Genomic DNA, 26,109 nt, shown 5'->3' with positions numbered 1-26,109 from the left:
CGTGCAATGCCAAGTAAGGAAGGTAAGCATTACACAGTGTTACCACACAAATATAAAATTATTGCAATGTGTCACCACACTCTTAGTTGTGGGCTGTGAATGGCTTCTATCATAGTCTAGGAAGGGGGTCAAGGCAGATAAACCTCATTAGACCAGAGTTAGCCTTGCTTAAACAGGGTTGCAATAGGTTGGAACTTAAAGTATACAAACTTTAAGATTCATGTAAAGGAATTTAGCAGTGTAGCAAGAGGAACACCTCCCTCCCCTCCATGAGACAGGATAGCAAAACTATGTCTTTAATCAAAGCTTAAAGTATCCTAAAAGCATCAGATAATGAGCAACAGTTAAATTAACCATCCCATTGAAACTGGCCTTTTTAGTCTCATTGTTTGCCAAAACCGTAGCCTTGAACCACAGATACCTATGTATGTGAAAGCTAATTTATTTTTGAAAGCTAAGGGCCTCTGCAAGCAAACAGCAGTTCTAGGCTGAGTGATTGCTTCTCCAAAGTGAAGATAAGGAAAGACTCAGAATTTTGCTCAGCTGTAAAAAACAGGATGGTAAAAAGCATACTTAAGGAACAAATGCAATTGGAAATGGTTAGGAAATTGAACAATTGTCATTGTCTTCAAAAACACAAGTTTTCAGACACAGGATGCTAGGTAGTTTGCTTCTTACTCTGATAAACTGCAACACTGTAAAACAAGCCAAAGAAGAGACTCCAACTCTAGAAGATAAACATTTACTTATGGAAAAGTTATTGAAGAAATCTGAACACTTTTAGCACTTCATATCACAGAAACAGCAAAACAGATTAAAAGTGAAAGCTAATGGTTGTAGCTGCTTTAACTAATGAGAATTTTTGTACCTGTTTTCAGTTTCTGGAGTCTATTATAACTTCAGTTTAAAGCCTAAAGGTACTCTTCTGACTTATTTTTCTGGGATGAGCTCATTTTCTGTATAACTAAGATTACAACATGAAGGAAGCAATTTACCATGGAACCACATGAGAATCTCTCTTTTGACCAATTTGTTGTTTTCCAGCTGGATAAAGAAATAAGCTTAATTGAAAAAGGAGTAGGTGCATCTTATCATATTAGAAAATGGGCATCACTGTGAACACTGTCACTGGAAGGCTGCAGCCACACAGTCCACCACTACAAGTGCTCACTTGTTCTCAACACTAGTTGTTCTAAAACAACTAATTTGTGGGGCCTGAAGGCTGAATTTATCGAAGATTTCCAAATTTATCAAAATGTGCCAGCGCATAAATACACTTCAATTCTATAATATTGGTGACTTGAGGCTGAGTAGCTTGAAATCAAAGAGATTTCACTTCAAATTAATTTTAAATACATGGCTGATGGTAGTGTAATAGAAACACTGGCAACGTGTCATGACTTTCAGCTTAGTAGTAAAAAGTTAAAAACAAACCTCCAGGAGTAAGGGAAAAACACAGCACCCCCAAACATATAAAAAAGCCCATGCAAGAATAGAGAGTATGTTGAACTATCTGCAATGAAAGGAAGGTCAGATCAGTACTTAAACAGGTTCATGTATTGTTTTTTTATAAAACTAGACTTTATATATATCATGTTTGGAACAGGTGACTAAAGAAACCCACACTGTAAGATTAAAGCTCACCCTGCTGACAGCAGGGGACTGCTAAAATTCTCTCTCTCATGAAAAGAACATATATTCAAACAGGTACTGGTTCTTCTAACAGTGTCCTTCTGCTTCCTCTCTTTGTTTGGGTTTTTTTAATATCATTCTGTCTATTTTCACCTCAGCTCCTCATCCCGAAACCAAGCATCTTGTATCTCCAAAACGTTTTACTTGCCTCAGACATATCAGACCACAGCACACAGGTGAGACCTTCTCTTTCATCCAGTACAACACGGATCTACTTTCTGCAATCTTTTCTCTTACGGGGTATACACACTTCAAATAGATTTCACATGATTTTAAAATCTGAACAGTGATCTCTTGCATGTTTCACTGTATGTTACAGACAAAAGGGAAATAATCAAAAGACAATGTTGGTATTTCTGTTAAGACTGGAGATAAGTACTGTCAATAATGGATTTGCACCAGCATTATTTTAACACTTTCTGGTGCTTCCGAAATAATTTTTTTTTCCTTCCCTTTTAATGCTATCTTCTTAATGAAGCCTAGCTCTTACATGCAGTTCCACACCATGAATAAAAGACTTAGACATTTTAAAACTCTTTATGTAAAAATGTAATTTTTTATGAAAGACTTCTTTGTCTCTACCAAGATAATACCAAAATCTATAAAAGCTATATAACAAAAAAATTGATTTTAAATGGAGACATGGGTACCAAAACGAAACATCTCAGTAATAATGACTTTTACAAAAATCATGAGATTATTCCTATTGGAAGGGACATAAGCAGATCTCTAGCCCAACTTCTTTCTCAGAGTACTGTCCCTCAGCCCCTGCTAACTGGGTCTGTCCTCCAGCCCAACCTCCTTTGTAGTTCCCAGCTCAACTTGCTTCAGCTGGGCAATATCTTTCCTGTTTAGGGGGGCCCAAAATAGACCAGATTTCTCCCGGTGTGGTCTAACAAGTGCAGAGTAGAAGGGGGGTAATCACTTTCCTTGCTTGACCAAACTGTATTTGCTACAGTCCTGACAGTATAGCTCCAGATGGTTTTGTCCCTTTGCTGACAAGGACCACTGATGGCTCATGTTCTTGCTGCCTGCCAAGATGTTCAGGTTTCTTCCAGCAGAGATGATTTCAGACACTCAGTCAGCCTGTGCCTGTAAGTCTGCATGGACTACTCCCTCCCAGGTGCAGAACTCCACATTTGTCCTTGATGAGTTTTCTCCTGTTAGCCTATGTGTCCTGCCCCATTATCCAGCTAGACTGGATATAGACATCTAATTGTCCAGTCATCCAGACCACAACATCCTAACTTGGATGCAAGAATACTGTAGGAAACAGTGCCAAAAGCCTTGATACCACTGAGACATATGACAATCCATTATACTCTCCTACACACAAAAAAATGGACACAATTTAACAAATAGAAAATGTAAGTTATGAAGAGAATAGCCTGTCAAAGTTGGTAAAAACTTTTAAAGTGGTACTTGTTCAGAGATGCATGTGGAGGTTAACATGCAATTTCAGGTATTTGCATGCCAATTCCTGCTCTCCTAGAGCTTTAAGAAGGTTTTCCCTTTCAAGTAAAGACACAGAAAGCATAAAAATTCTCTCTGTCATGAACATCAAGTCCTGTATTTGCTGTACCTCCATCAGAACCAATGGGATTATACTGGAAAGTAAGAACATAAGAATTTGTTTCTGTTGATGTCTACAAATTCTCAGTCTACTTGAGCTTTGGACTTCTAAATACACATTTGAGTTTGTTTTTGGTTTTTTTTTTTTACATTTTTCTGTGTTTTCTGATCCTCACAAACATTCATCTTTTCTTAACTTCAGCTGACCTCACATTGTTTAACTCAACCTTGCATGAAAGAAATTTTAAATAAAGTGAAACCAAATGAAAAACAGAGTGTTAACAGAATATAATAGAAAACATTCCTTCTTTGGTCAGCAGTAACCTTCTGGCAAAATGATTGTCTCCAATCACTAGTACAAGACCTTAATACTTGTAACCAACTCTTTGCCACTGGGGTCCAAAACAGCTACAGGTTTACAGATCAGGTGTACTATGCACTGCTCTTAAGCCTTGTGTCAGCAGTAAACTGGTATGTTTTGTAACGACCTGGAAAAATAAGAGGAACCACGAAGGGACAGAGCCTTAGGGGAAAACTCCTTCCACACCTGAAAATAAGCAATTAAAGATGTCAAAATCTGCCCTGATAAATATGTGATACATTTTTTACAGCCATAAGCACTGTCATTGCTTTGACACTTAAATTTGTCTTAGCGTTTACAGAATTTCAATATTCTGGCCTATAAAAGCACTGAACCTGCTTCTGCCAGATCAATATATCACCTGTGGTTTAATACTCAGTTCAAATGCACCCTAATTTCACCTGTATCTAGCTAGATAACTTTACACTTATGAAAATGGAATGTTCTACAGTCAGCATGATTGCAGAAGAAATGTTAATTGAATAGCATGTTGCTACCTGATAATGACTTCCTGTAGTTATTGACAAAAATTAAATTCAAATAAAAAAATAAAAAGCAGACATCTGTTTTAAAAATAGTTAATGTTAAAATGATCTTCTGAGAAAACTCTAATACAATGACAAATACACACAACAATTTATGGCAATCATCATACCCAATTGGAGACTGGGGAATTCAAATTATAATTGTTTACCCTGCTACTGAAATAGATGACTTCAGGCTAGATTAAAACATGAGATGTGCTCACCCACTGCCATACTCAAAGTGTCATCTCAGACAAGGAAAACCAGATATGATGGGCTACATTCAAATATCAGATATTTTAGCGCACACAACATCTTTACTTGCCATATCTACAAATTCCATAAGATGTCTATGCATAAATAGACAGAATCTGGTTGTGTATATTTCAATGGATTTTTAACTCCTTTCTCTGGACAAGGCTGAATCTGAGGAAAAATATATAACCCTGAATAGGTTCAAAAGATTATATACCAAGCTCTGTTCCTTGACTGGTAAGCTGATCTCCAAGTAAACCCTCTCAACACACTTACTTGTCACTCAAATTTTGTTCCTTTTGCAGCCATTACACAAAGCAAATATTTTTAAAAGAGCTTTCTGAGAAATCTTACATGACATTTGAGAAGTTAAAATATTAGCATTAATAAGAAGATAAGGGAAAAAAGATTTTGAGAAAGAAGACAAAACATTTCAGTGTTACTCAAGAGCATCTGTGGAAGTGTAAGAAGTTAGAGGATATATACTCTCTTAATTACACTTTCTCAAAAGTTACTTTAGAACAGGACAAGACACAGAGTAAAGCAACACAGGTTATCAGAAGAATAAAGTGACTTCTGTATGAGGAGAGAGTAAATAGAGTAGCTTGAAAAAGACACAACTAGGTAGGGAGATGGCAGAAGGCTCTAAAATTATGTAGTATGCAAAGACGGGAAATAGGGATTTAATTACTACTTTAACACAAGCACTGTAACACAACAAACTATTGACCCAGTGGTGTCATTCAGTGGTAGGTCTGAAATAAACAGATAAAAGCAATTTTTATACAACACAACTGGGAATTCATTGCAACAGGATGTTTTGGATGCCAACAGCGAACCGACTAAAAAGATACAAATCCTTAACGTTCACAAACACCCGGTGCTGATGAACCTCCTTCTCAATGGTTTGCTAAACTGCTGGCCATGAGTGCACATATCAGAAGGTAAGCTCTTGAGAAGCTTCTCTGTTTCTAACTTTTCTTCTAAGCCTCTCTGTTGGCATCCAGCACTAGTAAGACCACAGGCTAAAAAGGGATCTCTTAAACAGTCACTTTTATGTACTAGGACTCAGCATCTGCTTTCTCTTGAAGGTGCTAGCGCAAATATCTTCTTCAAACTCAGGTAGAATAAAGCCTTGTCTTCAACGGGATTAAAAACACCAATGATATGAAAAACTCTTCAACTGACACTCTAAATTTATGTCAATATTTTAATTAAAAATGCACTATTTGCCCTTTTCTTACTGAGACATGCTTTGGGCAGAATGCTGCACAAGGAATCTAGAGTGTGAAAGAATTAAAGTATGAACAACAATACTGAGAATGTGATGGCCAGCACAGAAGCACCAGTAAGTGTTTACGCAAGATCTAGTTGACAGTTTTCAACATACAATATTTTGAAAGAGCATATACAAAAAACTCTTTTCTTTAAAGGAATAATGCCCTTTATGAAGAGCTGAACCACACCCAAAAACTGTCATTTACTTTTTAGCAAACTTGATTCACTACTTTCATGTTAAGTGTTGGTTTTTGTTTGTTCATTTTTCCTTTACCCCTTCACCTATACTGTCAACTGAATTAAAATTCTTACTTATAAAGAAGGTTTCAAGTACCACTTGAAAAACTGGTCTCCGTCTGGCAATCTTTCTTCAAGAGAAAGAAAAGACCAGTGATATCAGTAGTAGATGCAGTCATGTTACATATTTTCCAGTGCCACAGCTAAGTGAGAGCATGGTCAGCAGGCTGCTCTACACTGTCACTGCCATGGTAGATAATTTTAACCACTGTGAGTATAGCCTTTACTGGCTATGGAAAAATAATTAAGAAAATATTAAAGCTCACTTTCACCTGTCTTAAAATTGTTTAGCTTCCCTGGTGTAGGAGACTACTCTGCTTTGCACCATTATCCTGGCATGATCTGCTTCCAAAGGTGCTTTAGTCAACTTTTGGAAAATCACCTCTATAGGAAAATAATCTGCTAAATACAAAAAAGTATCAAAATAAACAAATATTGCTCTTAAGAAACACTTGCTAAACTTTAAACTAATTAAGCTCATGAACTCTTCTAATACATAAAAAGGCTTTAGTCTAATAACTGTAATCCTCCACATCCTCATGCCCTACATAACATTTAAAGGGAATGGTAGAGTGAGGACTATATATGAAAGAGAAAGCCTTCAGAGCTAAGTAACAAGATATGTTTAAGTCTGGGAACAAGTCTCAATTTCTGTCCCACTTCTGCAATATTTCCAAACTATCAGAGTACTTTTATTTTAACCCACACTAGCTCCTTCTGTTTTCATCTAAACAAACAGAAATTATTGACTTAGCTTTAGAAGGAGATAACAGGATGAATCAGTCTCTTTAAGTATTTGATAAAAGCATTCACTGAAAGAAAACGACCTATGCTTCAATCCTTGATAAACCAATGGCAACAGTTTTTTATGTTAAACCATCATTAATTTCAAAGCATAAGATAACCATGATCCAGTCCTAGATCCTTTTTTCATAAACACAGACTTTCAAAACTGTCCACATATTTTTTTTATTTTTTTATTTTAAAGTAGAAGCAGGACAGACAGATGGAATCCCTTTCCCCAGAAAGGCCCCCAGCAGATACGAGGCACAGTATGATGGCAGGAAATGAGGGGTTTGATCTGCTCAGGTGGGGAAGAGGACAAGTTTAAGACTGTGCAGGTGCTGTGTACTCTGTGCTGCAGTGCAAAAGTAGAATGAGTGTCATCATCTTCCATCTGCTGAAGTAACTTCTGAAAGAAAACAGTAGTGCAACTGCGTGAAAACTGACTGGTAATGGGCACAGGGCCTCCTACAGAGCACACCTACAAGACGAAGCTCTTCTCTCAAGCTGTCCACACCTCTACAAAGCTTTGCTAGCAATGAGGTGCCTGGTATCCTGCTCACTGCCACCATGACCAAGGTATTGCAGAAGAACTGAGCATTCCATAAGAGTTAAACTATGTGACCAGAATTCCAAATTTTAGCAAAATTCAAGCTGTTTCCCTGAACACATATGGCTGTATGTAAATCAACTTGTGCATAATGTATTTCAGCTGAGGCCAGATCACTCAGCCATTAAACACTGGTAAATGCTCTTTTATTTTCACACTGTTATGAGATACACTATATCTGTGTATGGTACATGGCTAATGCCCCTGTACCTGAAGGGATATAAAGCCGTTCAAAACTAACTAAAATAAGTAGAGTGGTGACTCAGTCAAAAAGGAAAAAAAAATTTAAAAGATGCACTGAAATTTCAAATAAATGTTGAGATTTTTACTAGAAGTAAACTGTTTAAGAAGTTTATGCCTTGCTTGGTTTGTCCCAGAAGCAGATAGTAAAGACCTGCAGAAGAGACTTTAAGCATCAGGAGTTGCAAATCTTACAAAACAAAAAAGAAATGAAAATGAAATAAAGTTTAAGAAATAAACAATATACATTTATTCCTCTTCAAAACAACACAATCCAACTAATTCTATAAAGATCAATTAGTCCACATCCCCCTGTCATGGGTATGGACATATTTCGCTACACCAGGTTGCTCAGAGCCCCATCCAACCGGGCCCTGAGCAATTCCAGCCATGGGGTACTCACAACTTCCCTGAGCAACCTGTTCCAGTGTCTCACTATCCTCATCATAAAACATTTCTTCCTTCTGCCTAATCCAAACCTACCTTCTTTCAGTACAAAACTCCTTTCCTTTGTCCTATTTCTACAGACCCTGGTAAAAAAAGTCTTTTCCTCTCCAGCTTTCTTGTAGGGTCCCTTCAGGTACTGGAAGGCCAGAATGAGGTCTTGCTGGGGCTTTCTCTTCTCCGCAGCAAATAGCCCTGACTGTCTCAGCCTTTCGTCATAGGAGAGGTGTTCCATCTCTCTGATAATTTCTGTGACCCGTCTCTAGGCTCAGTACAACAGGTAGATTTCTTTCCAGTGCTGTGGATCCCAGAGCTGGATGCAGCACTGCAGATGAGGTCTCACCAGAGCAGAGCAGAGCAGAGCAGAGCAGAGCAGAGCAGAGGAGCAGAATCACCTCCCTTAACCTGCTGCCCACATTGCTTTGGATGCAGGCCAGGATACACTTGGGCTTCTGGTCTGTGAGCATATATTGCTGGCTCATACACACATGAAGATATGTTAATGTTTCATTCAGGTTAAAAAATTCTGACCTGCTCAAAAAACCCTTTTTTGTTAATCAATTTGTGGCCATAAACTAGAACCCATCAGTGATAAATAATAAAATTGCATCAATTTATTTTTCTTCTACTCTACCCCATCATAAATTAATGAACTACTTTCACACTTATAAAAGGCAGTCTGTAAGTTCAAATCAATCTATTTTTGATTAATATACACTGAACCTGAATCAAATAAGTTATTTTTTTTGTTACACATTTGTTAAAAACTGCTAGCATTACTGGCCTTTTTTTTTTTTTTACACTTTAGACAGTCTCTTTGCACTTCCAACAGTTAAATGACTATTGTTTCTTATATTTTTGTCTTGCTTCACGGAAAAGTTTAAAAACATGCAAATATTAAGGGCTAAGATAAAACCTTAAAAAACAGTGGAGAACACTTGAACAGTGTCACCTGTAGGTGTACAAATTGTGATCAGGAAGCATGCATGTGAATTTATGAGAATTTGAAATATAAGATGGGAGATGTGTTTAGATGGCACATAAACAGTCAAATCTAAGCTAATATGAAACAAGTGGCTGTAGCAAAGTACAGTAGCAATGATAACAAAACACAAGAGAAAGTATTTGATTAACTAGGGAGAAATAGAACCAAGTGGAATACCAACCCACACAACTATTTGCCATAATTTTGTAGTCCTCCTTTTTCCTTTGTTTCATTCTTTCTGCATAAAATCTCAGAAGATAAACTATATATCTATGTCTATAGATATAAAGTACAGCTGTAATATAAAATAAGCTAAGAAAAAAACTTTGGTAGGAGACGTTGTATTGGATTTCCATTCTGGGAAGCACACTGAGCCCAATCCTAACAAAACAGTTATAAATGGAGGCAAAAGAAAGCAATTCCATTTTAAGTACACAGGACTACAAATGAAGCATGTTTTAGAGGGAGTCAATTGCTTTTTTTCCTCTAGTGTATGTTGTAAATATTACTTATTTTGTCCTCTAAAAAAAGGATACTGGCATTAGTTTGGATTAAACAGAAGCAATGAAGCAAAGGGGTGAATCATGAACACACTGAAGATGGCACAAGAATACTTTATTGGCTTTAAAGACTAAATTTTCTACTCAGTAAAATAAGACTACTACCACTCTTGCACACACAGAATCATATGGGGGGGAAATAAGATTGGAAGTAGGAAAAAGTGTCACACACACAGAGAAAATGTGTACTGTACAGAAAAAACCCAGCATTTTCTAACAGCAACATGAGAAGGCAGTCATAGGAGACAGATATTTTACTTCATTGAGATTTTTCAGGTTTTAGGACATTTATAGCCTAAGCTTATATTTTGACTCATGACCATGCTGTGTCTGTTTTTGAAGCAGACTCCTCCACTGAAAAAGAAGCTTTGCCCTGAGTGGTAACCATGGCTGGAAAGTTCTTTTCCTCTTCACTCATCTTCTAGGGGCTCCCTTTCCATTCAGGAGTGGCAAAAGAGACAGCATCACTGTTCCCTACTGCTGGAACATTCATGGACCTACGGGTAGATCCAGACTAACTGTGATGGCTGGCTGGCTTCTTGGGCAGAAGTCTGGTCTGTGGCATCAGGAGGGCTGGTACCAGAGGTCAATCTCCAGCTGAAGGACAGAAACACAAGCTCACTCTGGGACCCCCCTACTGCTGGAGCTAAACTGAGAAATCAGAACCCAAGAGTGTACCAATTTCACGTGGCCCATAGGGGTAATTTTAACAGGCAGAGATCAGGCAGGGTGATAAATAGGCTCCTTGCTTTTGACCAACCATACTCCCTTCCTGAAAGAAACTTCATTTATATTTCTCAGAGTAGCTATTTAGGCCCCAGAAAGACTACTGAAGGAGTCGCTTTGTAGGAAATTTGACAATGGCTTGAGTCAGCAAAGGTACTGCAGGCAAGAAATTAATTTGACCCATGTTCTGCCAGTAATTTGGTTATACGTACCCAATATTCATGTTAATCTTGAAGTTCTGTGCTTTGTAAACTGTGCCCTGGGGTTCTGACTTTTTTCTGGGAATTAGTGAGGGCATGAAAAAATGTTCATTAAAGATTACGACATGCAAAGCTGTCTCCCATGTAAAAAATGAGAGGGAGACCTAACAAGACCATACTCTGCCATGCTTGAAAGTTGATTGCTGATGTGTGACACGATCAGTAAACAGAGATGGAGAAGAACAGCAGTGCTTTTGAAGTGAAGTGAAAAAGGAATTTAGTTTGTAAAAAGAGTGGGTCTGATTGGATAACACTCTTCAACTACATCAACCAAGGCTTCTCTGGGAAAGCCCTGTTAAATTAGGAACAGGAAAAAATCTTCTGTTGGAATAAACAATTCAGTTGAAGGATAGTAAGCTAAAAAAAGAACTATGAAGTCTTACTACAAAGTTGTAATAGTAAGATGCATCAAACTGGGGACATTACTAAGTGCTTTGAAACACACAGGCAATTTTGGATTAAATTTATAAGATACACCTTTCAAAAACCTACAGAATTCTTAATATTTTATGAAAGCATTACTATAATTTACAATTGATCAGCATTTTTACCATGAAAATTTCATTAGAATATTACTGGAGAGGTGTAATTAAAATTAGTAACTTGCCCTAATTCTAGCTTTTGCCATTAGATCTAGTGTTTCCTACTGATGTGAATATCTGTTCTTATGCTAATGCCCAGTAGATGTATTTCTGTAACAAAAAAACCTCTATCTAATTTTGTCTCTTTTCAAAACAATGCAAGTGAAGTCATGTTCAGAAAACAAAACAAGAAAAATCAAATATATGAGGAATAAGAATAAAATGCAGTGTGTCCACTTTGCATATTAAGGAATTAGGAACACAGTAATGGAAGAATCTACCCAAATTGTAAATTCTGCTTTCGTCACTTCAAAAAAACCTGTAATAATTCATTTGTTGCCCAGAACATCTATTCCATAGGTCTGTATTCTTCAGAGGCCATTTTCTAACAACTTACGAATCTTAAACCTACCCTAAAAGGACAAAAAAAAAAGAGAAAACTATGGGAAATTCTGTTCCCTGCTATGGAATATTATATGCTGTGTATGTGCAAGGGGGGAAATTTATAAAGATGATTCCAGGATGAGGACTATGCTCTCTACTATGAAAGCATTTCATTAATGGCACTGATACTGAAGCTGATGTTGAAAAGTGCAACCTGTAAATTTGAGCATATGTTCAGGATGCTCCTTGCTTATTGGACTATAAGCACGTTAAAACTGCTTTCAGCTTATGCCTGACTTCCCCTGATATCTGAAGTCAAAAATGCCTAACATCAGCTCTGGACAGATATAGTAAAACAACATGTTCAGTGCTATGTTACTTGTTAGACTAAATTCAATTATATAGAAGAAAACTGGACCTCTTTTGATTTAATCAATACAATCTGAAGTTTCCTTTTTAGAGATTATTATAGAAAATATGCATTACAGGTCCTTAAATTTGATCAGTGTAATGAACCAGAGCAGATTAATCAGATATAAAAGCTATTGATTATACCTTAATAAATCCCACTGTTGTCACTGAACTACTCAACCAGAAGAGAGTCTTCAAGCAAATAAATGTAAACTACTTCAGTAAATTAAGAAGGCAGAAGTTACTCCTCAGGATCAAGATTATACACAAAACCTTTAATCAGTCAAAAAGCATTCACTGAAGCATGTGCAAGCATGTGTTGAAGAACGTGTTTGAAGAGAAACAATTTGCTTCATCACAACTTAATGTAGGGCTCAAAAGTGAGAGATTGCCTCAGAAAATCCATTAAGTATGAAAAGCACACTTAAACAACACACTGGAGTCCACACATTGCCATGCCAGCATCTTCAAAGAATGAATATTGCTCACTTTTCACATCCTATTAAGCTCTAGCTCCACTGCAAACAATGCCAACCAAAATGCCAATTAAACAGCAATGAAATGTGACTGGAGTTCTGCCAAGCCCACCAACTGGTTTCACAAGGATATGCAATACAGCAAGGAAAAAACTGTTTTCAGTCATGGCTACACTCAGCCAGAAACAAATATATGATACCTATGTGAAAGGCTGCATATCTCACTACTGATTTTACAAGCAATAACTTCCCAAGAGAAATTTCTGTGGTTTTTAAGTAGGGAGATTAATGGATGTTTTTACTCCAAAACGATTTTCTGTCTTTAGCTTGCTTTCCTCCAAGATTTGCTGATGACGGCCTGCGCATCAATTTTTCTTTTTACTATGTATGTCAGAGAGGAGTATGGAGAAATATGACAAAAGACTGTCATTATTGGCTAGTATTTGCCAAAAAAATTAGAAATGTGTCCTCTCCATTGTACAACTTGCTTTATTTTCTTTTTGTGGGTTTCATGCACTTTAAAATTTATCAATAGAGGCATGTAGCAGGTAGGTGTGTACTATTTGTCTACTTTATTATTGCTGTTATAAATCAAATACAGAAAAAAAAGAATTATGATTATGATAATCCCTAACACTTAGTTCACTAGACTGTAAGATTACAATAAAATAAAATTTTAAAAAAGAAAAAAGGAAAAAAAAGACCTTGTAAATGCATTTAAAAATTATTTTAAAAGGAAAGGAAATAGTTGTCACTTTCTAGAGTAAAGCCTTCAAACAAAATCTCAACCGTCTTACTGTTATTTACTATTATGCTACCACAGTATTTTGCCAGTGGCTTTACTAAGTTACGATCAACCATGTAATTAACAGTAATTTGAAGTGAGATCTTCAGTCTGAATTCAAGCTACTCAACTTCAAGTCATCAGTGGTATAGAAATAAAGTGTATTTACACATTAGCACATTTTCCAGATATTTTGTGCCCGGAATTTGCTTTGCATAACACAAACAAGTTTATAGGATTTGAAAATGAACTCAGAAAGACAGATTTACTCTTCTCTTTCACCTCTGCTTTAGAGGATGATCATACACCAAAATAGCAATGATGTCTCAGCAATCTCATGAGTTAAAGCAAGGAGATTCGATGCACATGCTGTGCTCTTCCACAGTCTTTTTGCATTATCTCCATTGGTGAGAATGTTCTCTAAACAGATTCAGTTGGAAAAGTCAGTTTGCTACTAACAACATCAGAGAGCAGACATTCACAAATGCATGAGTCAAATCCTCCTCTACTGACATGCTCTCAAACCTGTTCTTCTCTCTCTCCTGAATTCATGCAGTTCACCACCTACTGAACTCCAGAGGCAGTGAGCATCATCTCTCTGGATCTGCTCCCACCATAAAATATCCCTGGGGGAAACCCACAAACTACAGCAAATCAACTCCTCTATGCACACCCATGCCAAACTGCTTGCAGGCAGCAGAAATCCTAATTGCCATCAGGGATCTATGGGTCAAGCCCTGCATTTTGCTTCCAGTGCCAGTTTACAGGTCTCCTCCTAGAGCAGGCCATGCTGCCCATCTCCTGGCCACACAGTCTCCCCAGCAGGGTTCACAGCTGTACTCATGAGGTCTCATGCAGCAACACAGGTCCTCATCAGGAGTGCACACCTCGCTGTTTAGAGGGAATACACTATAGCATGGAGGGACTACTTCCCCCTTGACCTTCTCTCTATCAGACCTTGGGGTTTCTCTTTAGTGATTTATTGAGATTATTTTCTGAAAGCTCCTTGTCACTGAGAGCTATGTTCTGTAGACTACCTTCTTCTTATTCCATTTGCTGTGTTCTGACCCTTAAAGACTAGAAGGTGAAAAAGGCAAGGCCTCACCCATAAAGTTCATGCCACACATGACTCTTTCAGAGACAACTGCCCTCTCAGTCCTTTTAACATATGTCCCATTTCATCTAAGGCTAAAGAATTTGATACAATCAGAAGCTGTACCACCTGCTGGTTTCAGTATGACTATGAAACACCCACTACTACTTCCTCTCTGCCAACTCTTCTAGTAAGTGTGTCCACACTTGTACTGAAATGGAAAAAAACCCACAAACCAACAAATAAAATCCCCCTTGTGAGCCTCCAGAATGTTCTGAAACCAGGAGCTGCACTTGTTCTCAGTAGGCTCCTCTCTCATATCCTTTTATAGGTCTTCTTGATTACTCATTTACTTTGGAAAGTACCCTGTATCCCAATGCTAGACAATAAAGTACAACTAGCGTAAAATCAAAAAGCAAATCTAGAAATAACTTTCTCTAAGTCAATTTTCTTTGTCTACTTCACTAAATATATGCTTCAAAAAATGCAAATTATGACACTTTCTCCCACTAAATACAGAATAGAAAACATCAAGAAGCTGTTTCTACAATGCTTATTAGGTATATCAACTGTATACAGAATATTGTTTGAAAATAAAAAAAGTAGAAACAAAGGTTTACATATATATATATATATATATATATATTTAGAAGTAGCTGTTATTCTCTTAATTTTTCCTGTGGCCTACTAATTCACTTGTTGAAGACTGAAGGCCAAACCTCAAAAAAGGATTTCAGTACAGCAACCTTACAGTATTGAACTCATAATGTGAATCCACAAACCACACTAACCTCCCATACATGTACAGATACATCCATATGTCTACAAATGAGCATAAGGACAGCAGGACACCTAAAACAGGATTCACTGGAACAACCTCTACTGGAAGCAAAGTGTAAAACAGAATGCAGAGGGACAGACTTCAGTTGCAAATGGGACAGAAATGAGTACTGGTGAGAGACTTAAATCTCATTCCACCCAAAACACAGACACTAGCATCTATCTAACTTAACCACAGTGTGCCTTCCCAACACAAAAGAAGTAGAATCCAGACCTGTTACCTGAATAATCAGTTATTTTCTTTCAAAACACATTCTATGTTTAAAACATCACCAGGTATCCTAGCACTGACCTAACCCTCCCACGTGTCTGAAATACAGCAATGCTCACCCTTTTTCTCACTTTTTAATTCTCTGATGCAAACTGAAACAGGCTAACAGGCTTCCCTTAGTCTCTGAAAAGCTTATACACGGCTGATGCATCAAATAAACACATTCCTTCCCTCACACGGTGGTTTGACAGTGCCCAGATGCTTTCCCATTCCCCACCTCAGTGGGATGGGGAGAGAATAGGAAGGGCAAAACCAAGTAAACTTGAGGATCAAGATAAAGAGATAGATTACCTAGGTGAATGATGGTATGGCATGGCACAGCATGGCATTGCCCTTTGGTCAGTTCAGATCAGCTGTGTCCCTTCCCAGATTTTGCCCACTACCAGCCTACTCTCTGGTTTCAGGGAGAGTGAGGGAAGTTTTGAAGCTGTGCAAGTGCCCTTCAGGCACAGCCAAAACACTAGTGTGTTACTAACACTGTATTACCCACAAGGGGACCCCTGGTGGTCTAGTGGTTAGGATGCAGCACACTCACCTCTGCGGCCGGGTTTGATTCCCAGTCAGGGAAACTCCCCTAAGCAGATGGAGCTCGTCAGCCCTGTAAGGCCATCCATCTAAGAGAAGGTCACTCTAAACAAACCTATGTCCTGAGGACCTCGCTGCCACCATCCCAGCTCACTCGGCCCCGGCAGATGAACCTTAGGATTAAAGGGTGGGCTCAGCTCAGCGCACACTGTGTCTCACCTAAAAAATCCACTGCGCAGGCTCGAAGGGAAAAGACCTTTCCCAAATCTTTGTTCGCAAAGACTGACCATACATTACCCACAAACACAAAACACACCACCTTACATTTCAGGACAAGTGTTTGGGAGGAAGGTAGTCATAACCTTGGCATTTGGTAACTCCAGACAAAAAATGCTCAAATGTTACTCAGTGCTTCTGAAACACTTAAGTCTCTCTCTGTATACCAACAAGAACTTGGAGACTTCAAACAAATCCATTAAAGCATTCTTGAAGAAACTCATATGCATTAAAAAGAAAGGCTACAGAAGATTCTTAACCAAACTGCTCCTCCCTATACTGACACCACTGTAAAGACTGTGCTAGCATACTATTTCACCAAAGCACTATTCATTTTAACAACCCAACGACTTGAACTGACCAAGGGGAAACGCCAAACCATACAGTGCATAAACCTACAGCTTTGTTTACTTATTTCCATGTTACCTCAGTAACTAAGCATTTGATGAAATCCACTACCAGCTGGATGCTTAATACAACTAATCCTCATCACAAAAGCTCAGTAAGATCAAAACTAAAGGCACATATCTTTGAAAACTCTTGGTAAGCATTACAATCAAAACAGAAAACCATAGAATTTGTATTATTGTCTTACCTTAGAAATATCACTTTAAAAACAGGAAGGAAACCTAATAGAATTTTCTCATGTACACATGCACCATCCAGAATCAACAAATCATCTCACACATCAAAAAAACCCCCGAGAAGCTACTCTCGATTCTATTAATACTATCTGGCCAACATGATTCCCTATGGACTCCAGTCCTCTCTGTTATTTGTTCCTCAAAGACAGACTACAAAAACTGTTTCTAGTTTACTTCTCAGTTGCACAGCTACTGATATGTTCAAATAAGAGTTAATAAACATATTTTTATAGTTTTCAGAAACACAGATTTTATGTAAGGGATGATAAATTAAAAAGAAAAAAACCACCTAAAATTGAAAAATAATAAGTAGCAAAATAGTTTCATAATAAATACAAATCTGCAAACACATGGTATGAATGTTACTTATTCCCTGCATAGCTGCTAGCAGTCATTAGCATTAAGTACAGTGCTGTTGCTCATAGTAGTTAAACTAAGCAGCAAAACTTGAAAATGGGAAATTTCATGACTATTTTTTCTTATGACAAATCCTGTTGCTCTCTGCTAGTTGAAACCTGAAATTCAACCTTAGGAGACTTTACTTAGTAGTCTAAAGAATACACATTGCTGATAATAAGGAACAAAACAGCTGCCACAGCAAAAGAGTTGAAAAATCTCTCCTCAAACAAAAACTCACCGAATTTTATTGTTAAAAGGTAAATAAAAATAAGAATGGTAAAAGAAAATAAAAATAAGCATAACGGTTCTCTTCCTACTATCATGATTAAGCTTTTCATGGCCTACCTGACAGAATGGACCAGGCAATGAAAAATATAAAAAGCAGTCAGTTTAGTGCACATTCAGTTTCCCCTCGTGTCCTCCTCTACTTAACTGTATTTGCCTCCACTGAAAATTCACCCCCAAATAGTGAGATATTCTCTTGACAGACCTCGCTAAATCTTTCAGAAACAGAATAAAATAGGAAAGCTTGTGCAAAGGAGATAAAAGCTTATCCTGAGAAACTTTGAACGAGATGAAGGGGCACTCTCAGGAGGTGCAGGGGTGCTGCAGCCCTGGTAATTAGCTGCTGGACTGAAAGATCAACCCTGGAGTGTCTCCACTTCAGGAATGGGAGCATGACTTCCTGCTCTCCTCTTAGGACAGAATCCTGGCATTGGAAGAACAACTTCACACAATAGATTTAATTCTTAAAATCTAAACTAAGTGGTATCCAATTTGTTTGCATAACTTACCAAACAAATCCAGCTCTAAGGATATGTTAGGGTACTATAATGTAGAACTTCTGTTTTTAAAATCCATACAACATGTAAAAGGATTGTACTCCACTGAAAAGATGGGAAACTAGTGCAAATTTTTTCCTAATATTTTGAATATTTTAATATGTGATGCATATGGTCATTTCATATTTAGAATTCTATTTTAACTTAATTGCCATTTTTGTAACCTTTTATTTTTTGAGGTGATTATTTATTCATCCATGTATTGCAAAATGTCTTTTCTTCAGAAATACATTTTAGCAGTAAAGAAAAAAGAAGAGTCTGTTAAGTAAAATCTCTTAACAGTAAGAAAAGAAACAGAAGTGTTTACAATATAGGTTGCTCACAGTAGTTGTTTTCTTAGCACAGAGTCGCTGGAGAACTACTTGATTTCTGCATGTCTGAGTTTCTGAAAGTATTTTCTCTGTAATTCCCAGAGTAAAGGACTCCGGACTCTCGTGGTACAGTTGTGCAAAAGGTCACTACATTCAAAGAACAGCTGTTTGCTCTTACTAATTTAGAAAAAAAAGACCCTGCACTGAAAACTGACCATAAATAGGCACAGCATACTCCTTACATAGGCAAAACATGGAGATTTCAGTGGGAGTTCTGCCACGTCTAATGCAGGATAATACCGCTCTTTTACAGGCAGTATCAAGGAGGAAATAAGCGGAGTACAAGCAAATCCCACAGGATGTCCACGCAATTGTTCCGTACCCAAAAGATCATAAAGAATCTTATGTTAAGCAATTTCAGTGATATTGCTGGTGAGTGACTAATAGTTCATGGGATGGTTCCAGTAGGAAAAAAAGCCAAGAAAACATTCTCACACATACAGACGAGCGTGAGAACTTTGTTTTGCGGAGTTAGAAAAGGAAATAGGAGAAAAAATTAATGTATTGTAAGACTGTATTGCTTGGCAGGGTAAGGAGGTGGTGGTGTTCAGCCCCTTCAGAGGATGCCTTCAGATATTCATTAGCAGACGCACAAAAAAAAAAAAGAGCTGTGCAAACCTCTGGGAGTTAACTCTGACCTCCACCTAATGCACCAACAACATGGTTAGTCTTAGGAACCCTCTTTAATTCCTCCACAGAACCGCAAGGGGGGGGGATCCACAGCAGAATGTGTCTGCAGATCCTAGTTTTAAGTTTGGTTGTCTGCCACCACTGGAAGTAAACAACATGATCTGGACTCTAATCTCAGCAGGCTCAGTTCCTGTTTGTCTGCTGTTTAATCCATATTCCATCACAGTTCTGCTACTGAGACATGACTCTGTACAGACACTGTCCACACCTCAGAAAGTATCACTTCATTTTAAAAATATTATTACAAATAATCCTAATGAAACAGTTCAGCATTAAATCTCAGGCTCAAGTTGTGTTGTTTGCTCATTATAATCACTTTATAATTAATCTTTTTGGCAGGGACATTAGAGAGCAAGTAAATCCTTTTAATCATTTAACATTTTAATTTATAGAGCCTAGTTCCACCTTGAACTCTGTTACGTATTGATTACCTCAATGTTTTGTCAATAAATGCACAATTACATTAAAAATTCTGTAAATTAGAGACACTTTGTGAAAAAATCATGCAACAGCTCCCAAATCACTTCTCAAATCTACTTTTCAAAACTTGTTGATGAAAAGGTCAAAAAGTAAAATAGAGACAAATATTAGCACATGAAGCCACTTGATCTAAATCTAATGAAGAAAAAAATCTGAATCCAATGGCCATTTATTTTATGCTACTGATTAAAAAAGTAGTTATCATGTTAAGACTCTGGTTTTAAAACCTAAAATCCTTCTGAGATTTTAGAGGAGTGGCCATGACTTACAGAAGTTTAAGGCATGAAATCTGAAAAAAAGTAGTTTCTTTTTCCAACACCACATTACCTTTTTTTCCGACCCAAAAGTGTACTAATAAAAAAGTTTAAAAAAGTTACTTCACAATGCAGTCATTATTCTACTCTCTGATCAACTGCAACTCTGAAATACTACATACTGCTCATAAGGTTTCTTTCATTAAAAGAGAAGGGAAAATATGACTGAAAATTTAAGTACTGTATGTGATTGCAGCAAAACTGCCCATTATTAGATAAAACAAATTCTAAATTATCGATATTAGAAATATAGAATTTGGCCTCAGGTAGATCAGAAGTCTAAGAAACTTCATGTTCTGCCATTAGAAACTGCCTACACTGTATGTTTTAAAGAAGAATGATGGAAAAATTTGGCAGTGTAATATACACAGAAAGAAACAGAGACAATACTTTCCAAACCTTGAGGATGTCAGCCTGCACCCTTCAGCATTAAATATCCTTTATTTGCATTTAATATGTCAGGTTGGAATTATGAACTTTACTGATGATTAGGTACTAAATGATTTGGCCCACAATACACTATCTTTCCATATTTTAATAAAATTTTATATGCATTAAATGAAAGAACTCTTGATATCAATTTAAATTTACTCTGGGAATTTACGTTAAAGATGACTTTATAATTGTAACTTTTTTAGGATGGTCATCTTCTCTTTTAGGCAGTTTTCATTAGCCAAGTGTTTTATACTTTTAAAATTAAGAAGACATAATACATTAAAGTTTCAAGTAAAAGCCTCATTTCAACCAGCTGAATTATACTGATATGATACAGCCCTGTGGTGTACCACATCTGCAGGTATATCTGTGGTAAAAGAAAAACAACCCGGGAGTGTAAGTCTTATGAAACAGGTTAAAGGCATATTTCAGCAAACAGAAAATTACACCTTGTATTCACCTCCATAAGAATATGCTTTTGTGTTGCAGACAGTTCTTCAGTAGATCCTCCTGGTATTATGTCTTTGGTATGGTCTAACAAATATCTTATTGTGCTTAGGTTGTTACCAATCTGTGAGGGTTTCAAGATATAAAAAGCACCATATGACCCACAGTGTCTTTCTTGACTGATTCTCCTATCACTAAAGTCTAATTTAAAGCAGTTTTAGCTATCTTCATGTAAATTATTATGTAATAAAAATATGCACATTCAAAGAATTAAACCAGAATGATTTGGAATTATCAAGGCAAGAAACTGTAAACTAAAGGAGTGAATACTTACATGTATGGAGGTTAAGAGTAGTTTGGGGATGTTACAAATACTCCTACAGAACAGTGATTGCAAATGGTACTTGTCCACCTGTCTTCTCTAAACTTTTGTGGCATTTGATGAAAATCATTAGCTACATTCAGGCACAAAGATATAACTACCTGAGAACACTCACAATCTACAAAACAAAGGTTGCAGATGCAAGTAATTCTCCTGTGTAAACTAAGACAGTTTAAAAAACCCACTTCCTGTAGTTCACCTTTCCTTATCATGCTTTCGTCAACAAACCAAACTCCATCTCCCTTAGACGCTTAAGAAGTTGCAAGACAGCATAAGCCTTGCAATCTCAGTCTAGCACGTTTTAGGCAGCCTGACAAGGAGACTAGATGCCCTGCACAGGTCTTACTGTGTGTTTTAATACGCAGGTTTTGTGGGTAGATTTCCTGCTTTTGCTCCTCATTTAATTAACAGCAATCTTCACATTCTGTTTATTTTATCCTTTCCATTTTGCAGCATCACAGGCCTCAGCTGGGTCATCACTCTTAACTGCCACAAAGGCTTCAACTTGCAAGTGGAGAGCTTGCAAAGGCATCAAATATACAAACAAATATATCAAATATATATAAAAAAATACACAACAGTTGCTCAGATTCATAAAACAAGGAGTGTTTTGTAAGAATTCCTTATTTCTCCAGAGACTCATACATTATCAAATTGAATTTGAAATAAACATAAACATAATAGATAGAATACAGTATAAGGAAGATTTTCCTTAAAACTAAGTATGTAAGTTGCATACAGTTCTAAATGGCAGCAGACTTAGCTTCCATTATTTTCAAAGTGAAGTTAGCAGCTGTAACTTGCTTAAACTTTCACAATCTTACAATTCAAAATGGACTGATTTCATAACCAGGGTATGCAGCTTTACATTTAACTTTATTTTCTAAGATATTTTTCTTATTTGTAGAAAATATTAATTTTTATCTCAGGCACACTTTTCTTTAAGAACAATTTTTGCTTACTGGATTCTCATACTACCATAGTATTCCATTTGATGTACAAGCCTAACAGATCCTAGGGAGATGTAATCCTACATGTAAAGAGATAGTATTCTTCCCCAAGATGTTTTTTACTTTACTGTAATATAAAGCTCATTATAATGGGCTGGTATCTTTAAGACTGCCATGTAAGACATCTAAGGAATATTTGTTTCAAATGTATTACTGCTAACTGTATCACTTCCAAACCAGACTCACCAAGACATACCCGCCCACTCTTTATAAAGTCAAGAGTTAGACCAAAGCTAAATTGGACTTCTTGTTTTGTTTTTATTCAAATTACCAAAAAAGATCGGTAACAAAGATATTAGGTTACTTTCTGAAAGAACAAAAATGGGAATGCAAGTTGATTAAACAACAAGGTTTGAAGTGGAGAGTCTAACATTTAGAGCACAGATTCAACAACTCGACAAATTTCTGCAGTCATATCAGATGACACTGCTAAGTATAATGTAAAGTACAGCACTGTCTAATTCAATTCTGATGGCAGAGCTTTTGTTGCCTCTTTCAGAGAGACAATGCAGGTGCTAATTCTTTTTTTAAGACAAAGCCCCCTAAAGGACCTACAAGTTGGCCAGTTTAAAGACTCCACATTCTGAATTACCGTCCACATTTGATATTTTTTCCCAGATTTAGCAGATGGAAATTAGAGGAGCTGTTTGTAAACTGGAAGCAATTTTATTTATTCAGATTTATACACACACACACACAAACCATTACACCTACCCAAGTGCTATGGGCATGTTGAATACGTGAAAAGTCAACACAATCAAGGCCTATAAAATAGCTAAAGTGTAATTCTGTAACAAAACTGAGGAACTTGGTAAAAAATTAAAGGATTTCCAAATGATTTTCAAATTTTTCTAGTGCCAGAAGCGCACCACATGGGGAATGCAGCAGTTTATCTATTTGAGACATGGCAAAAGGAGAAAAGCATATTCAAAGTCCTAATATCCTGAAGGACAACTTATTTTTAAGCTTTATTCTCATACTAGATTGAGGCAGCATTTTAAACATCCCTTCTAAACTTATCTCAGACAGTACAGTTCAAGGAACTCAAGCTGAATACTACCATATGGTTATAATTTGCTGCACAAATGTATTGCACCACCATCTTCTTCTGAATCTTTTTTCAGGCACAGGCATATACTCTTACTTGTAGTGACAAAGACATTGGAGCCTTCATCTGACAGTCTTGTCTAATTCTGGCGTTAAAAAAAAAATCTCTGCAACAAAGCATGGATGCGTTTTTTTTTAACACGTGGTTACATTAATGTTTTCAGTGATTCTGATGAATGTTTTTGAATTTCCCAAGTATCTGGCCAAATTCAAAAGGAGAAAGATTGCTACAAATCCTAGATGTTGTATGAAGGAGCTCAGTATTTTCAGATCTGCCAGAGTTCATTATTTACATGGTTGCTACCTTACCCCCCCATACTACTTAGATTGTATTTTTTATCTCCATAGTCTTGACCCACAGAAGACACATTGCACTTTCACTGTATGCTGATTTGATAACTCACAGATATTCTTTAAATTCAGACTATTTTTTAAATTAGCTTATCACTGTAACGATGATACATTTTTACACATAAAGTGCAACTAAGAGTTATTGTCCTAATGCATTTCAGTTGTTTGCATTAGAGCAGGCTAAATGAGTGGATGACATTTATTACTGAACAAACTTATCATAAATGCAATCCATTACATCAATAAGGGAAATATCATATTCCTTTTAACATTGACCTTTTTTTTTTTCTGCCTGCTAGGAATTCTAGTTATGAGTTTCATTGCACTAAGGACAAACCAGTCTTTTCCATACACTTACCCTCTGACAGCATGAATAAGTCTCAGTGATGGATAGGCAGTTCGCACTTTCAATTTATTCTTAAGGATTAATGCATTAACCCACTCCACATGCTTCTCTCCGCCTTTGACCATGAAAGCTGGGATCCAAAGGACACTGTCATTCAGCATGGATAGTCTATGGACAAATTTTTCTCTGTCACTCTCATTCCGAAAGCCTCCAAATGCTCTTTGTACAACTGATGGGTTCATGGTAATAAAATCAGATTTAGTTCCCACATCGGCAGCAAACTCCACCACAGGAGCTAGATTGCACCTGAAGAGGAAGAAATTAATGGAAAAATGAAAATAAATATGAAACATTAACTCAGAAAAACGTGTGCATGAAGGGAAAGCTGAAAATGAACATGCAAGTCCAATTCAATTTAATGTGAGAAAAAAATACCAGAAATAATAGATGTGATAACACATAGCATTTTACTCAACTTGGACGCTCATCAGACAAATTTTTAAAGACATTAGGTGTACATAATGCTGTGAGTAAAAAAAACCCTCTTTGTACATTAGAAAACCATGTCATCATGCTCTAGAATGCATCAGCAGCTGAAGCAGCATTTGTGAATAAGGATACACTTTCTTAAACCTATTACCCCTCCTTAATGTTCACTTGTCATGATATTACAAAGAGTTCACACAAAGAAAGCCACAGTAGCCAAATAAAGTATAACTTACACAGGATTAATCAATGCATTTTTCTTTTTTCTTTTTTTACAATGTAGTATTTAAACATTATTTACAAACTAACATTACCACATGTTTAAATGAGTTTTCGGTACTTTGCTTTTTGGTATTATCATTGCAGTTAACTGGACGTTTTGAAATTTAGTATTTTTATTTGACTTAGAACTGCAATTTTTGGGAAAATGTATCAAATTTTCAATTTTTCCTTCATATCTCATTTTTAAACCTTGTTTAATTTTTCAGTACCTTTGTGGGTTTTTTACGGCCTTTGTTCAGCAGATTTTTACCTCAGTTATATAAATACATATATATGTAATCACACACCTGAATGCAGGTGACAAAATGTGATTCAGAAATCATTTGTGATTTCAGTGCCCAGCATTATCTGACTGAAACAAATTGCCTCCACAACATCCTCAATGAATTAGCCTGTAGCTGGTTTGCCCCAAATATGTATTTTGACACCACAGTATTTTCATAATTTAACAGACTGCTCTGTTAAGATAAAGGACACTAAGAAGCAATGCCAGAAGTAGCTCCTTCAAAACATTTGTACATTACTATATTCCTAATATAAATAGTACTCCGTTAGTTCTTCAATTTCTATTTTTTTTTGTGCAGTAAACTTTTTACTTAAGCTTATCCACCAGCTGCTTCTAACAGCCAGATGTCCAATGACATATAAAAACAAGTCAGTATTGCTTAACATCAGTTGATGATCTAGTCCTGACTGATACTATGAATTACTCAGAATATCATTTTCATTCTGGAATTATCAGCTAAAGAAGTGGTCCTATCTTCTTCAGAAAGAAATGTTCTGTAAAGCCTGTATATTCCTAGGAGATAAAGAAGTACAGCTTTCTGATAACGTGGGCAGATGTAGGCTTTCTTAGGAAATGGATTTACATTCTTCATTATCTTCATACATCTATTCCATAAACAATCTGCATGCATTTCAGGCTGCTAAGAGAAATAAACGGTAGGTAGTGCACAAAAAAAACTTCCGCTGAATTCAATACTGGCTTTGAAAATTGTTTCTGAAAAGCTTAATGCATGAACCTGTAACCTGTAATTATTAAAAGTCTGTTAAAATCTAAAAATAATGATAAAAAATTCAAAGTACTTAAAATCAACCAAACAAATTCATTGAATTACTGCTGCTCTTGAAAATACCTCTTTTAAGGCCAGACTGCACAACATAATGAAGGATTCTTGCAAAAAACCTGTAATTATTAAAAGTCTGTTAAAATCTAAAAATAATGATAAAAAATTCAAAGTACTTAAAATCAACCAAACAAATTCATCGAATTACTGCTGCTCTTGAAAATACCT

The 26,109-nt window shown here is 36.6% G+C and overlaps 1 protein-coding gene across 1 annotated transcript in view; it reads right to left on the bottom strand.

The window, feature by feature from the left end:
* Window positions 1-26,109, bottom strand: part of ST8SIA4 (ST8 alpha-N-acetyl-neuraminide alpha-2,8-sialyltransferase 4) — a 55,958-nt gene that overhangs the window by 5,798 nt on the left and 24,051 nt on the right. Inside the window, exon 4 of the mRNA XM_032676232.1 lies at window positions 24,059-24,352. Within this exon, the coding sequence (XP_032532123.1) occupies window positions 24,059-24,352 (294 nt within the window). The remainder of the gene's footprint in view (window positions 1-24,058; window positions 24,353-26,109) is intronic.

This window comes from Chiroxiphia lanceolata, chromosome Z (assembly GCF_009829145.1).
Source record: "Chiroxiphia lanceolata isolate bChiLan1 chromosome Z, bChiLan1.pri, whole genome shotgun sequence".
NCBI classification, from domain to species: domain Eukaryota; kingdom Metazoa; phylum Chordata; class Aves; order Passeriformes; family Pipridae; genus Chiroxiphia; species Chiroxiphia lanceolata.
Note: the sequence above shows the minus strand (reverse complement) of the source record. Positions and strands in the feature narration are given on the sequence as shown.